Below are 15,729 nucleotides of genomic sequence, written 5' to 3'. Positions count from 1 at the left end.
AATTTTTAAATTTCAAATAGTTATGAGTTATTGTAAGCTATTCGATTTATGCATGAAAGTACTTGACAGTGCAATGTTGGATAATTGAAAATGTCATAAATGCCCTCAGCTATTCAATAGTAATATCTGCATACATATTCATAAGAATCTGCGTCCCACATTTTCTGATTGGTTTCTGCTGCCAGCTGGCATATGCAAAGTGCAAACAAATTATTATTAGCTGCCAACAGCGTCTAGTACTTCATCTTACAATGAAAGCGCCAAGGGTATTCCTATAGAAATGTGTCCTTTCTAAAGAGTAAATATGTTTGTGTGCGGGGTCAACAGTTGGTTGGTCAACAAGCGGGGCTTCAACGCGTGCAACAGTGCATGGCTGCTGCAACTTTATTGTATATCCATTAAAGTCCATTGAAGAGATTTCCAGTTAATGGCTTAATTTCATCATGTTTTTAGGATGGCAGCAATTAGGCCAAAGCCAAATATTATTTTCCATGTAAATGATTTACAATTGCAACAACAAAAAGCAAAACACAGAAAACACATGTAGCTGTCTACAGCTAGATAACATTATTCCGAACCAATTTATCAGTGGCAAAATCAATTAGTAACTACGTAAGGGCCTTATCAATAGAGCGATGTGCGCTTTGCCATGTTCGGTGTGCTCCCTGCATAACCCATTCATTATACGCACCGGTAGCATTGGCAGTGTCATAAATATTCCCATCATCGTTTATTTGGCGTCCTCAACCGGAGTGGCTATCAAATGGCACAAATGAAAACCTGTTGATATCCAAAAGACAGACACACACATACACGCACACACATACTCAGTCACACACCTGTCCGTATCAAAGGTTGCGTTCATGTCGTAATTGAAGAAGCATTTTTGAAAGGGAATTGAAGTGTTGCAAGAAGCAGAAAAAAAAAAACGAAAGGAAAGAAAGCGACGGCTCTCGCGTTCATAAATATTCATGAAGCTCTAAAAGGGTTTTTACTTGTGCCAGATGCTTAGGTGTGTCTCTGTCCCGGGTCACACGTGCAGTGTCAATTGATTCCAAATGGAAAAAATATTGTATTCGAAGCGTCCAATCTTGTGGTGGCCACAAGAAATGCAATTGCATTTGCCAACGTTGAGTGGCAGCGCGTTTTCGGGCACACAACATGTTTAATATTAAAGGTCAGCATGGGCGTTGGCTTAGCCCAAGCACCAAAAGGGGGGGTTAGGTTAAGGTGCCAACGAAATCAAATGGAGCATGCATATGAATTTGAATGAGTCCGAGCATGTGTGTGTGTGTGTGTGCTTGTCGCATTTCCCGGGGGAAGGCAAATAAACATTGCAAAGGCGCGCATGTGTGCCAACAACTTCAGCACTTCGTTAAGCGGGACAATGGGAATGGGCATGGGCAGCGGGACAGCGGGACAGCGGGAGGGGCTGCCCCGCTAAGTAGGCAACAGTTTTCGGCCACTTCCGTCGGCTGCAACCGCCAACTGGCCACAATGCCAGCCCATTGTGTCTATCTGTGTGCGTATCTGCTTCGTGCGCAACGCTCGTGTCTGCCACGATTCGCTTCCGTTTTGATTTATAAACGGCCGTCGCGACCGTTCTGCGTATCATTAACAGTTGATCAACAGGTTTGCGCAGACATCCCGGCCAGAACAGTAGCTAGCAAAGCACAAGAGTTCGCTGCCGCAGTCCGTTGCAGTCGGCCTATTTGTGCACTAATTGAATTCCAACGGCACCACAAATTTAGTTATAAAAGTAATTTCACGTGCATAACTCACAAATATATACAATATTAAAAAAAAGCAGATACAAATAAAAACAGGGACGCGCGCGTATGCAGTTTCGCGATATAGTACTCAGCGCAGCGACCACAGAAACGGAACCAAAAGAACGTTTCCTGTTAATCAAATACAATAAAATAACTACAGACAGGTGAGTTGATTATGATAAAAACCCTTTTTTGTGCAGGTGCAAATAGGGAAAGTCTCACAAAAAAAATAAATTAATTCCCAACGAATATTCAGTTGGTGCTTCAAAATGTTGATAAAAATTATTCTATATTTCAATAATATTAGATTAGAAAAGCAAAACACATTTTATGCCGTTTTTGTGCATGTGAATACAAATAATATTAAACCTAATTAATATTCAGTAAGTGTTAAAAAAATGCTAATTAATTATATTTAAAAGGGAAAAACCCTCTAAACATGTTTTTGACCATGTGAAAATTGGAAAAGCCACTTAGGCATTACAAAAACATATTTAATGTAATATTTCGTAATTACATTATTAAAAAATGAACATTTAATGCTAAGAAACTTTTTCCTAAATGTGCATTTTTTATTATATAAATTTATTATATAAATTATATAAAAGAAAAATCATTTAAAGACCTTTTTGCGCATGGGATAAGAGAAAAAACTACTTAGTTCAATACAAAAAAATTAATCCTTAAGCGTTAATATAAATAAACATTTTTTTTTCATTAGTATTTAATATTGCTTACAACGTATATTTTTATATTCAATGATATTTGTTTATGAAAAAACCTTTCTCGAGTAGGGAAAATATAAGTGGGAAATATATAATACTTATATTAAATAAATAATAATATAATAATATAATTTATTTAAGAAATTATTTATAATAATGTATTATTATATTATAAAAACTTCCAATCAATTCTTGCTTAAAAACCACTTTCATATTTATTACTCTCAGGAAAACAAGTTGAAATTATTTTCAGCAATTTGTTATTTATACTCTACTCGCTTTACACATTCAACGCACTTTGTTCAATACCAACAGAAAAAACAATTTACTGAACTGAATTTACTTAGGTATTAGCAGAGTAGAACCCATTTCAAATATTTAAAGCCGCCATTAGGCGGTTGGGGTAAATATGTTTACCACTTTATAATAGACGAGTTTTTCGTTGGCTTAAACAAACGCCGGGCGCATTCGAAATTGAATTATTAGGCAGTCAAAAAATGAAGGCATCGCATGCGTAACATATGCACTGGCATCTTAGAGGGGAGCAGGGGGGCAGGGGGGAACAAGTTGGGGGGTTATGCAAAACAGAAGAAGACCCAATCTGAGCACACCCAAGTTTCTCTCTGCACTCGATGGCAAATTTATTTGCACTTCTGTGGATATTTTGTTGATTCACGAGTTTTCAACGTCGTGTTGAGGCGATGATTTTTATTCAAATGACAGTCGTCGAACGTGGGAGGACGCGCCTATTTAAACAAAATACTTATAGGCGAATGGCATCCTTTGGCAAATATTGGCGTTGGAGCCTGCTTGAGAAGGCGCCACGAAAAGAAATACACGCCCCCGTCAAAATGTTTAATGTTTCGCGAAATGCGTTGTATACATACATACATATAAATATATTTATATATATATTTTCGGGGAGCTGTTGTTAAGGATGTGCTCGGTGGCCCAAAGTACCTGTACTTGTCACCGGGCGACAGAGCCATGAATAATGCCTGGACAGGCGCAGAGGCGCTGCTGAATAATACAGTTGACTGGGCCCGGAATTCGATCTGGCCCGCATTCGCAATTCGCTGGCATGTCAGACTTTAGCACGGCCATAAATATTTTCAGTTAATTTCAATTACAAGCTGGCGCGAAACGTGCTGCTGCTTTTGGCCCAGTTTTGGTCCGGTTCTGGCCCGGCTCGAGTGTGTGTGTGGTCATAAAATTTGATGCGTGCCCTATCGAGGCGGCGGAGCTATCTATTATAATTTAACGCAAAGCCGCTAAAACTTTCATCTGGGCGTCAATCAATCAACGACAAGCGCACAAATTAAATGCAAAGTAAGACAACATAAAACCACCCAAACGGACAATCAGTCAAGAGTCAAGCGCCACCAGATTGGCCAACTGCAATTGGCCACCCCCCCTCTGCCCCCCGCCCCCGCCTCCGCCTCCAATTAACTTTCCAATTCTCGATTCCCACATAAAGCAACAAAGTGTAGCATCATCTAATCGCCGCCCGCCCAGATTAGATACCGATACGGCCCCCATCTGGTCGGCACCCTGCTCTGGCCTGCTCTCGGGTCTGGACTATTAACTGCTTTCGACTCTTGTGGTCTGTAATGATTTATTTGTTGTACCTCTCAAAAAGCATTTCTGTGTTGGCGGCTTTGTAACGGGCTTAATTAGCCAGCTAAAGGATATTGCAAATGTTGTCCAAATTCAGTTGGCAGTTGGCTCGCACAACTTTTTAGAGATTCACAACGAACGCAACGCAGGGGAATCAAATTTAGCAAAGCTCGCTCGAAAAGAATATTTCTAAAATATAGTCGAGTATCCAAACATTTTAAAAACATTTGATCAAATAATCAAAGATTTTAGAACATATTTTTTTTAAATGCTTGATATTAATTTAAATTTTGATATTTTTTGCAAAAATGTTTTTGCTTAAAAAAGATGAGAAAATAATTAGTGAATATGATTATTTTTGGTTTCATGTAACTTGCATATAGTATATTTATTTACGTTTTTAGGATCTCAGGGTCTGGGGTCTGCCCCAGCTTTTGTATTTGTTTAATTTCTTTAAATGGCTTATAATCTTTCTTAAATGGCGTATATAATCTTGCATGAATGTGAAAAACTTTGTTCACTAACCGAACCGAAGCACTTGCTCATCTACTAAGAAAAGCCAGAAAAGAGAGATTATCTTCGGTACGTCGAAGATGGAATACCCTTATAGAAATATGACATAGGAGTACTTTTATGCAAAAGCTAAACTTTCTACCGTTTATTCCTGTTGAAGTCATTTAATAAAGTAAACTAATTTATTAGAGTGTTGTGTATATGTTAGAAGTATTAAGGAAATGCTGAGCTAGGTCAAGATATCTGGAAAAGCAGAAAGGTTTTCCATGCAAGAACTTCGAGCTTATTCGACCGATTTTATGAAGAGAGAGAAAGTGAGAGAGAGAGAGAGAGAGAGAGAGAGAGAGGGAGAGAGCGAGAGAGATAGAGAGAGAGAGAGAGAGAGGGAGAGATAGAGAGAGATAGAGAGAGAGAGAGAGAGAGAGAGAGAGAAAGAGAGAGAAAGAGAGAGAAAGAGAGAGAGAGAGAGAGAGAGAGAGAGAGAAAGATAACATTTTGTCTATATGTAGACAGCACGGTAGAACTTATCTTGAAAACCAGAAAGGTTTTCCATGAAAGAAATAATATTTCGAGCGATCCCATATATGTATTATAAAATTTCGAGCGATCCCATATATAGACTGATATGATATAATAGTCTGATTTTGATGGTAGAACTCGCAACCGTCAAGTTTTGCTAATATATATATTGAAAAACATAAATGTTTGTCATAGTAGAACTTAACTTTTGATCGATCTAGACTAAGAAACCTCGCTAGAACTTAAACATTTCTTGTATAATGTGGGCTAAGTTCACAGAAAAGAGCATCCACAGAGTATTCACGTGCTCAAAAATGCACTCAACTGATTTCTCTTGCTGAACTCATAAGTGTTATGCGATTAAGTATTTCATATCCATGCAAACGCATAAGTTCAACGTCTTTAGCGTCAAGTGCAAACAGAATGCGAAGCCGCTTAGCGTCGCATTGTCTTTTCTTGCCAAGTGTTGCTTGGCGGTGCGGGGGTGGTGCAGGGGTGGTTATAGTGGCCGCAAGTGCAATTCGCAGCCACTTAAGTTGTTCAGCAAACATGGCCATAAGCTTTGCTATCATTATAGCGTTTTGAAGCACGATGAGTGCACGCACACACACACACACATGTGCAGCACTTGCCAGGTTGTGCGTACTACGTGGCGTATGCGTATTATCATCGCACTTGTTACCGCCTGCCGCGTGCTACCTCAGGAACTTGCAACAGAGCAGCACATTAATAGGCCATAAATTGTAACTGTTATGCGTTGTTGGCTTTTAACACAGCAGGCTGGCATTTGGCCTGACACTGAACTTTTGGCCACCGTCGGGAGTTGAGTGCCGCCTCCGACTGCCCGGCCTGCCCGGCCTGGCCGCCCCATCGCCTTTCAATTAGAGTGGTTATTTAGCTAAATCGTTACGCTTGTTGCTGTAATTTGAGGCGTGGGCGGAAATGATTGCCAGCAAGAAAATAAAACAAAGCACCCGCAGTGCCCCCTGGGAGCATGCCCAATTCGGCTTTAACTTACTTGCTGCACGCATTCCTTAGACACTTTTTAAATTTTTATACTTTTTCTCTTTTCTCTACTTCGCCAGGAGGATGGTTCAGTTGAAGAGCTGCGTCTGTGGGACACACAGCATGGCCCTGTTGCTGCTGCTGCTCTGGTGCCGCACCAGCTGCAGTCAGGCCTCCGCCGGCGGCGGTGGCAACAACAACAATGAGCTGGCCGCCACAGGTCTGTCCGACCAGGTGCTGGAGCAGCTGGACGACAATGAGCTCTACGGCAACAACAAACGCGCCTGGCAATCGCTGCAGAGCGCCTGGGGCAAGCGCTCCAATGAGCCGCGTCCCCTGGAAGTGGATGATTCCATATATATGACGGGACACTTTGTGCCGCTGGTCATAACCGACGGCACCAACACCATCGACTGGAACACCTTTGAGCGTCTGGCCAGTGGCAACCAGGAGCAGCAGCAGCAGCAACAGCAGCAGCAGCGGCCGCAGCAGCAACAGCAGCCGGCACAGTCCAATGAGGAGTCGGAGGATCTGAGCGCTGAGAACACAATCGATAAGCGCGCCTGGAAGAACATGAACGTGGCCTGGGGCAAGCGACGACAGGCGCAGGGCTGGAACAAGTTCCGTGGTGCCTGGGGCAAGCGCGAGCCCACCTGGAACAATCTGAAGGGCATGTGGGGCAAGCGCGATCAATGGCAGAAGCTGCACGCGGGCTGGGGCAAGCGCTCGCTGGCCAACTAAGTTCCGATCTACGTAGACAGTCGATATAAACAAATAGAAACATGGAGACAGACAAACAAACATTAAATATGATATAACTAGCAAAACCTAACTGTGTATAACAATATAAATCCATATATACATATATATATATATAAACGAACTAGTACGTGCAACTCTTTTCCCATTGAGATTCTCGATGTTCTAAGATCCTTGTGGAGTGGAAGTGGAGCTCAATTCCGAAAATGTATGAAAGCGCTCGCCAGCAACAAAAACAAATACGATACAAAATCAAAAACTAATTACAAATAAACTAATAATGAAAGCATTTGAAATTTGCATATATACTTGTGTATTTAAATATGTGTTTTCGGTAGCCCAGTATTATAAACATAATCAAGCATGAACTATTATATACTAACCGAGCACCCCGAGCTAGTAAGTATATAGAGAGATCCGTGCAATACGCATTAAATTCTAGAAAACTTAAATTTAGTTTATCGAATTGTGCATATTTTTTAAATACGTATACATACCAAAGCATACCAAATGGCAATTACTATATATATAAATCCAATTATCAAAATAAATTAAACAAAATCATTCAATTTACTGCTCGAAATTTATTATTAATTTTATTAAATAGCACCGGCTGATGGTTCAAACTCGGTCTCTTGTTGTTAAAAACTGAATGGACTTCCATGTGGAATAGTTATTTATGCCCTGGGGTATTATAATTTTCTCTTGATATCGCATCGAAGGACTTCCTAACGCGACTAAGCAGCAAGTCTGAGGTTTGAACTTCATGCGGATAAGTCTTTTATACCCTTTTAAGGGGTATTATAATAGGCTCTCGGAATGTGTAACGCATCAAAAGAGACATTCCTAAGAGTATGTATTTATTCTTGATCAGTATCAGCTGAGTGGATATAACCAAGTCCGCCTGTCTGTTTCTAAGCAAGCTACTCTTAATGCTAGCCCAATGAATATTTGCATAAGTCCATAATGTTGTTGTCGGGGTCGGCCAGATCGAATCCCTATATCATATAGCTGCTATAGAAATAATAGGTTAAAAACGAAGTTCTTGAGACCAAATGCTTTTAGTGACCTGTTTGGCATTAGTTAATGTTGGTTTGGCTAGCTTCATCGTCTTTTTTTTTTGCTTATAATTCTCAAGTGGTTATAGTTGCGGACTCAGGACAAGGCCTTGCAAGTCTAGAGTTTTTGTTTTTGTTTTAATGTATATCAAACCGATCTACTATAACCCATATCGCCTATAGGAACAATCGGTGGCAAATTAAGCTTCTCTATAAATCCCACCTTGTTGCGATATGGCTATTCATGTAGGGTATTTAATCTTCGGCGTGCCGAAGATAAATTTGCCTTCTTATTGTTCATAGAAAACAAAAAATAAATTAAAACTTTTTAAGAGAAATTAAAAAGAGGTTTTTAAATTTTAATTCATTAATTAGTTTCCTTGACATTAATAATAAATACAGATAATATTGCTTATTGTTTTCATGACCATTTCAAAGCAAACGTCAACTATGAATACGAATCGTGAATAATGAATGTCTATTTAAGTGCAATTTAGTTCTAAACTGCAATTAAGTCCTTATTAATTAGTTTGTCAGGTATAAATACAGGTGGATACGAGTCTTGGGTGGATTAGAGTCCAATCGGCAAAGCACCGCCGCCATGCGCTATCAGCCACGACTCCGAGATGGAAAGGCTGCGCCTTTGCCCTGGCCGGTGGCCATGTACCGTCGCCTCAACCATATTGCCTGGCCGCTGGAGGATGGGGCCAGTCGGCGTATGGTGTTCATAGAGCGGCTGCTAATCTTTGTGGGATTCATCATATTTTGTGAGCACAACGAGGTGGACATGCATTATGTGCTGGCCAATCGCAACGATATTGATAAGATGCTGACGGGCGTGCCGACATATCTGGTGCTGTTCGAGATGCAGATACGCGGCTTTCAGCTGGCCCTTACGAAGGATTCGTTCAAGCACCTGCTGCAGAAATTCTATGCGGACATCTATTTGACCCAGGAATCGGAGCCAGTGAGATTTGCACGCATCCAAAAGCAGATGCTGGGCACGCGTCTCAACTCGGTTGTATATTTAATGGCAATGTTCAATTTCTCGCTGGTGCCCGTGCAGAATATTATATACCACCGACGAGAGATGCTCTACCAGCAGGTGTATATCTTTGACAATACAAAGCTGCAGTACTATATACCCCTGCTCTGTGCCAACTACTGGGTGGGCATTATAATTACCTCGATGCTCTTCGGCGAACTGAATGTCCTGGGCGAGCTGATGATGCATCTGAATGCTCGCTACGAGCTGCTCGGCCGGGATCTGAAGCAGGTGGCTAAAGTGCTGCTGGAGCATGGACAACCGGCTAAAATTGCAGCTCAATATCGTTGTGCACTCATCGAAATGTTGCGTCGAAATGCTGCTCTGAATCGCTTTGGCCAGCAAATGGAGCTGGAATTCAGTTTTCGTATATTCATAATGTTTGCCTTCAGCGCTGCGCTACTCTGTGCCATGGGCTTCAAGGCTTATACGGTGGGTATAAAATGCCTAATAATAAATTGAGACACTTACCCTTCTTTCTCTAGAACCCAGCGGGTAATATTGTGTATATCGTTTGGTTTACAGCCAAATTCTGTGAGCTGCTGGCCCTGGGCATGCTCGGCTCGATTCTCTATGCAACGGTGCGTTCCGTTTGGCCTGCTTTATACTTAATACTATTATTGAATTGATTTCGCAGACGGATCAATTAAGTGTCATGTACTACTGCTGTGACTGGGAGCAGGTGATCTACAAGTCGAGCAATGCGCAGGAGAATGTAAAACTTATGAAGCTAGTCACAATGGCCATCGAGATAAACTCACGTCCATTTTACTTAACTGGCCTAAAGTATTTTCGCGTTACGCTGGTCGCAGTACTAAAAGTAATTAGCAGAGCTCTTTAAAGGCTTTATTTAATTAGTGTTTTTAATTTTCAGATAATACAAGGCGCTTTCTCGTACTTTACTTTTCTAACTTCGATGCGTTAAAAGTCGTTTGCTTGCATTTCAAATTCAACAATTGGCGGGCGCCACATAGGGTTTCATAGCAGCCAGCTTTGCTACACTAATGCAATTTTAGAGTGACCTCACGCGCACAACATATCGATACAATCGAACTATATTAAATATATTTTTTTGATATGTACACACTTCTTAAGTCCGCCAAATTACGGCATTATATTTTAGGAAACACGCATTGTACCTTGTTATTATATTTGCATAAGAACATGAATTTCTCTAGCAATAAATGGTAAAGTACAGTGAATTATTAACATTAACATGGTTGTGTATATGGCTTAATTAATTGCAGCTCGCCAAATTATCGCAGTCCCGTCGCACAGCCCAGACAAAACTCACAGATGTCTCGTGTCAATGTGCGGGAAAGTTTGGAGCTGCGTCGACGGCGTGCAGAGGCCAAAAACTATTTGAAATGGGGTTTCATCAACATAATCATGATATCATTGATATCATTTGACCTCTGGCAGACATGCCTCTCGGCTAGAACAACCTTCTGGTACCAGGCGGAGTACACACTCGCCGTGTGCGTCTTCATGAGCGCCGCCGCCTGCATCGGCAAGTACATCTGGTGGCTAATGGTGGACAGCGGCCCGGTGTGCGTTACGGAGCTGCAGCGGTGTCTGCTGGACGAAGCCAATGGTAAGCGATTGCATTTATGACTAAAATTTGGTAGCGTTAAGTGCATTCTGACCTCTTGGTTCAATTCTGCTCCTCACTGGGCAAACAGAATTTGTTGCCTTTTCTTCAAAGAAAATCTCAGCCTTTTTATAAGGCAACGCGCGCCTTAGAACGTGCTATGAACTCTTTGTCCACAGTAGTTATATTCAGATATACAGTGCTCTTCCAACGCTTTAAAGCTCTCATTTCTTAAGTATCAAGGATCTGACACACCAGTTAAGAATGTGCTATGGGACAGCTCCATATGGAAAACGAAACTTACTGCACTTCGTCTATTCCTAACAAAGGCACACATACAATGCATTTCCCTTGCTTCAAATTTGTCATTTCTCAAATATAAAGGATCTGACACCAGCTGAAAGACTCAGCCTGCTTAAATCTCCTTTTAATTTTGGTATGGACTTGCCACTGGAAAACGGAACTATTTGTCCACCCCCATTTTATGTGGAAAAGCAATGCATTTCCCTGGCATCAAAGGTGTACTTCTAAGATATGGATAAAAATCGCTGGACAATCCTGCGCTCTTAATGCAATGAATTTCCCTGGCTTCAACGCTCCACCTACAAAATATAGATAAAAACTCCCTGGAAGCGAGAAAGCCTTTTATAATCGGAAGTGAGGCTCATGTTCAGATTTTTGTCAGTTCGTTTCTTTGCACATTAAGTCCTGCAGCATTTTTTTATGTCTTATCCCGTATTGCTTGCTCGCTAGCTACGTTTTCTCTCAAGTTTCTTAGTTTTCTTTAACGCGGCCCTAGACCACACTTTGGCTCGGGTTCGTAAAAAGCTTTGCTAATATGAAATTGGCCTGCAAACCAACAGATAGTTACTCCTTAGGTCTAGCCCAGCTCATTCTGGCAGTCGACGCACCACCATTCAAACTCAGACATGATCTAGGAAGCACTAACACCTTGTTCAAGAATATGTCATTATAAACATAGCCTCGTTTCAAGTTAAAGATGCACACCTGTCTGGGAAACACTAGCATACAATGAAATCTTTATTATGCATTCAGATAATACATTTAAGACTGTGAACAATATGTCGAAGCCACGCACCTATCAACCGGATTGTGATGAACTGGATACTGGACCCATAATCAACTGGCATTCTTCGTTTGAGGACTCACGCTGGGGCACGCAGTCGCCACGTCGCAGTCCTAGTCCGATGCGCACGCCGCACCAACAACAGAAGCACCAGCAGCAACAGCAGTTCAACAATCAATCCTTTCACAATCAATCTTACAATAATCAATCGTATAATCGATCCATGGGCGCGAATAACTCGCTGAATACCAGTAATGTGAGCAATGAGTCTGTCTATATGTCGCCCTATGCGGAGGTTTGTCGCGACGATTTCCCAACCGATGTGCGCAAGCTGCCGGCACTGATGAGACGGGCAGAGCGGGAACGCGAGCGCAGCTATGCCGAGCTGGCCGATACATCAAATATGCAGACCATGGATTCGGGAAACTCATTTTGGAATTACTGCAATAATGCGGCGTATATGCTGAAACGGACCATCTATCAGCTGGCACCGGCGCCTGTAGCCTCCACAGAGAATGCGCCCTCTTCGATTGAGGACTTCGGCTTTCTTCAGTTCAGGGACAGCAACTCGGAGGTCATCAAGCGCATCTCCACGGTCAAGTTGTCGCAATACTTAAGCAATCTGCGATATGTAAGTGCTGGGAGTTTACCTAAATGAGCCAGGATTTTAATATTCTTTGATATTAGTGGATATCCACAACAATATTGCAGCGCCTAGTCAAGCAGATCGATCATATGGACGAAGTGTTCCGTCAGCGCGGCCTAAGCGATTTTAAGATCGGCGCCGTCGGTCTCGAGCGTTTACGCAAAATGGCGGAGAACCAACAGTTTGTGCAGAGCTGTGCACCCATGCTGCCGCTGCTGCTGCCCTTTCTGGACACCTTCAGCAACCAGGAGTATCTGGTGCAGCGCATTAGGGATCTTTCGCAGGGCTCCTGCATTGGCGACTACCGCTGGAATTCGGGCAACACACACAACGGACAGGTGTGGGGCGAGCATCTGCCCACAGACGCAGCAGTGAGTGCGCCGCACTTTTTACATCATCCTGGAAACTCCAATATAATCAAATGTCGCCTGCCTATTCTAGATACTCTTTCATCTGTTCTGCGTGTACTTGGACAGCCAATTGATGCCTCTGCCACAGGGTGGCGGACGGCCCTTCCACTCGCGCTATGTGCTCATACGCGAGGAGAAACGCTCCACCAAGGACATAATAAATGCGGTCAATAACAAAGCACACTGCGCCATACTCGTAACCAACAATCAGCTGAAGCCCAAGTTTAATTTCATCAGCGAAAAGGAGCTGCACAATTGCGCCTACGATCGCAACAATTTGTTTTATGTTATCATACAGTTTCTGATTTATATGCGCACCCATCAGGAATCGGCGCTGGAGGGCGTCAATTTGGGCAAGAGCGGCATCAATATTATGTGCGTAATCGAAGACTGAAACAGCGAGAAAAGATTGACTTGGCCATAAACCAATGGCCGCCACGCTTAGTATATATTTTAATTTCTAACGTTTATTGTTACTCGATGGCCCGATAAGCCATAACAAATATTGAGCTATTAAATTATGCATTGTAATTATTAAGTCAATTGCCAAGACAACACATGCACATCAAATTGTAAACATGTACGCGGTTTTTGCGGTCACAACAGTTGCGGCTACCCACTGCTCCGCGTTGCTGGCCGCAATGCATCATCATCAAAGTGTCATGTCAACTTTTGAGCATGCACCATCCGTTATTGTTCGTGGTGTAGTGGTTGTTGTTGTTGTTGTGCTTGCGGTCATTGCGGTCTGCGCTTTGGCAACAATTAACTTATGCCTCGAACGTCGCCGAAGTCAGCCGGACAAATGCCGCACACCCAAACGGGAATGTGTGTGTGGGCGCTTGGGCCTGACCCATCGGGCAGGTGCACAACTTTAATTGCATTTTCATGATTTTCAATATTGTGCTGGTCAATGGCCGTTACACCAAACAGGACACCAGCACGTAGCAGCACTGACTACGACTACGGACTGCGGCTCATGTGCTGCAGCTCCAGAGTGACAAAATTAATGGCTTCCGGCAATGAGTGTCGTCATTTTGTCGAGCTTGAGAAAATGCTGCTCCTTGGCCAACAACAGCTGGCATCATGTGCAACTGGAAGTGGAGCTAGCCAGGCGTGCGAATGAAGGAGCTGGGCCAACACACACACCCACACACACACACTCGCACACAAACAACATGAACTCGTTGACTACCTCCGGCTGCATACACTTAAGTCTGTCTTCGGCTTTGGCTACGCCAGCTCGGGCGCGGACAGAGGAGCGTATTACCATTTTTCTTGGCCATGCCCATTTCAGGCAACGCGCTCCGGTTGCTGTTTTCTGTTTCAGCTCTTTGTTCATTTGACGTTGAATCGCTTGGTTGGTTATTTTAATGCCTTCGTTGTAGCTGGCACCTCGGGTGAGTAATGTGCTTGGGTTGTCAACTTTACACTTTTATCCCTCGCATTATATTTGCTTTACCTACACACACACGCACATACACACACACACCCTCGCCTCGGCTGGGTGATATGTTTTCTTGATACTTTTTCTCAAGTTGTAAATTGGCTTAAAAATAATTTGTCAAAGCATTTCAGCGTACACGGCGCTGGGGTTCGGTGTCTCGTGCGACGCCTATGGAGCTGCTGCTGCTGCTGCTCCTGTCGCTCGCCATTTTCTTTGCCAAATTGTGTGTCGGACCCCGCTCCGTGAGACGCTTGAAATTTCTTTTTAAGGAAACGCATGTGCGCCTCTTCATATCCAATTAGAAAAGTTTTCCTTCGACTGCACCGTAATTGTGTTGATTAGTGCGGCTCGCTGGCTTCCCACACAGACAGCAGATGGATTTCAGCTCTGGTCCGTTGCCCGTCTGGCAGCGAACACTTTAAAAGAACTGAGCGCCATTCGATTGGTACATTCAATAGGCTATATGCCTTGCCCCTTCCTTTCTTCGGCGGCTTACACAAGCTTCGATCTAATATTATTCGGCCAGTCACTTAGTGGGGGTTCGGCTCCTGCCCAAAAACATGCTGCCATCCTCCACGCTGTCCTGGCGTCGCTTTAGTCCTGCAAATGTTTGTACACAATAAACTGGCTAGTGGCAAAGCTTTTACTTTTCGGCTTTCCTTTTTTTTTTTTTTGGCTGCTTATTTATTTTTGCTTTCGTATGCCCTGTAATTCGAACTTGGCAAGGGTATAAAAAGCAGCTATGTGTGTGCGTGCATGTGTGTGTGTCTATAAAGTGGAAGATGAAAGAGGGTTGTCCAGCATTGTGCGCCAGGATCTTTAGTAAAGATATATTTGAGGATAGGCAAACCCTGTTCATCTCTTAAAAAATAAACTAGGCTACAAGCCTATTAACTAGAACTATTAGCTTTGGGTCAAATAATACTTTATTCATTCTCAAGTCTTATATTCGAACATGGAATATGGAATCCAAATTTTGTAAAAATATATATAAAAAACTATCATATTTAATTTTATATTTCTTTTAACGGGCTCTTAATTTTACATTTTTCAAGATTTTAAATCTTAGAAAAAAAATCTTACGACTATACTCTGCTCTGTTTCACCTGTTAAAGATACGAAATATCTACGTTTATTCAAAGATATTTCTCAGATAGAACTATGTATTTCCAGGGCACCTGCAAGTCGGGCACAGTCCTCCCTTTTCTTTTATTATTTTAGTTTTTTTTTTTTGCTTGCTTTCCATCTACTCCTCGTTTGGGGCACATTAATGAACAAAATATTTTTCCTATTATGCGCCAATATGGTTGCCCATATTTCGGTTTATTTAATTTTGCGCAAATAAAACGGAAGTGGCATTTTTATTTTTACCATCGTCTGGTGGCTCACGCCCGCTCCCGCTTCCGCGCCCGTGCCCGCTCCCAATCCCATTTTTTGTGCCCACATTCTCGTGCTCGTTCTCGATCCTGTCTCATATTTGTGCGCGCTCCATAAAATTCTGATGTGAAGCCAAACAAACTTGCGACAATGATGATAAT

The 15,729-nt window shown here is 42.4% G+C and overlaps 3 protein-coding genes across 3 annotated transcripts; all 3 read left to right on the top strand.

Annotated features, from left to right (window-relative positions):
• Positions 1-1,626: 1,626 nt before the first annotated feature.
• Mip (Myoinhibiting peptide precursor) lies at positions 1,627-7,481 on the top strand. Its single transcript, XM_064688304.1, has 2 exons — positions 1,627-1,936; positions 6,232-7,481. Exons 1-2 carry the CDS (start codon positions 1,839-1,841, stop codon positions 6,890-6,892), a joined length of 759 nt encoding a protein of 252 aa, XP_064544374.1. The 5' UTR covers positions 1,627-1,838; the 3' UTR covers positions 6,893-7,481.
• A 1,088-nt stretch (positions 7,482-8,569) lies between these two features.
• Or74a (Odorant receptor 74a) lies at positions 8,570-9,994 on the top strand. Its single transcript, XM_064688356.1, has 4 exons — positions 8,570-9,445; positions 9,499-9,594; positions 9,651-9,833; positions 9,888-9,994. The coding sequence occupies exons 1-4, from the start codon at positions 8,570-8,572 to the stop codon at positions 9,936-9,938; spliced, it is 1,206 nt and encodes a 401-aa protein (XP_064544426.1). The 3' UTR covers positions 9,939-9,994.
• A 101-nt stretch (positions 9,995-10,095) lies between these two features.
• LOC135432616 (transmembrane protein 209) lies at positions 10,096-13,278 on the top strand. The gene is made up of 5 exons (XM_064688326.1): positions 10,096-10,200; positions 10,261-10,607; positions 11,661-12,322; positions 12,379-12,708; positions 12,779-13,278. The coding sequence occupies exons 1-5, from the start codon at positions 10,178-10,180 to the stop codon at positions 13,139-13,141; spliced, it is 1,725 nt and encodes a 574-aa protein (XP_064544396.1). The 5' UTR covers positions 10,096-10,177; the 3' UTR covers positions 13,142-13,278.
• The last annotated feature ends 2,451 nt before the right edge of the window (positions 13,279-15,729 follow it).

The sequence above is a fragment of the Drosophila montana genome, unplaced genomic scaffold (assembly GCF_035044405.1).
Source record: "Drosophila montana isolate Dmon_TW-CO22-7 unplaced genomic scaffold, ASM3504440v1 contig_3207_1, whole genome shotgun sequence".
NCBI classification, from domain to species: domain Eukaryota; kingdom Metazoa; phylum Arthropoda; class Insecta; order Diptera; family Drosophilidae; genus Drosophila; species Drosophila montana.
The sequence above is the reverse complement of the archived record's forward strand: the minus strand, read 5'-3'. Positions and strand labels throughout refer to the sequence as shown.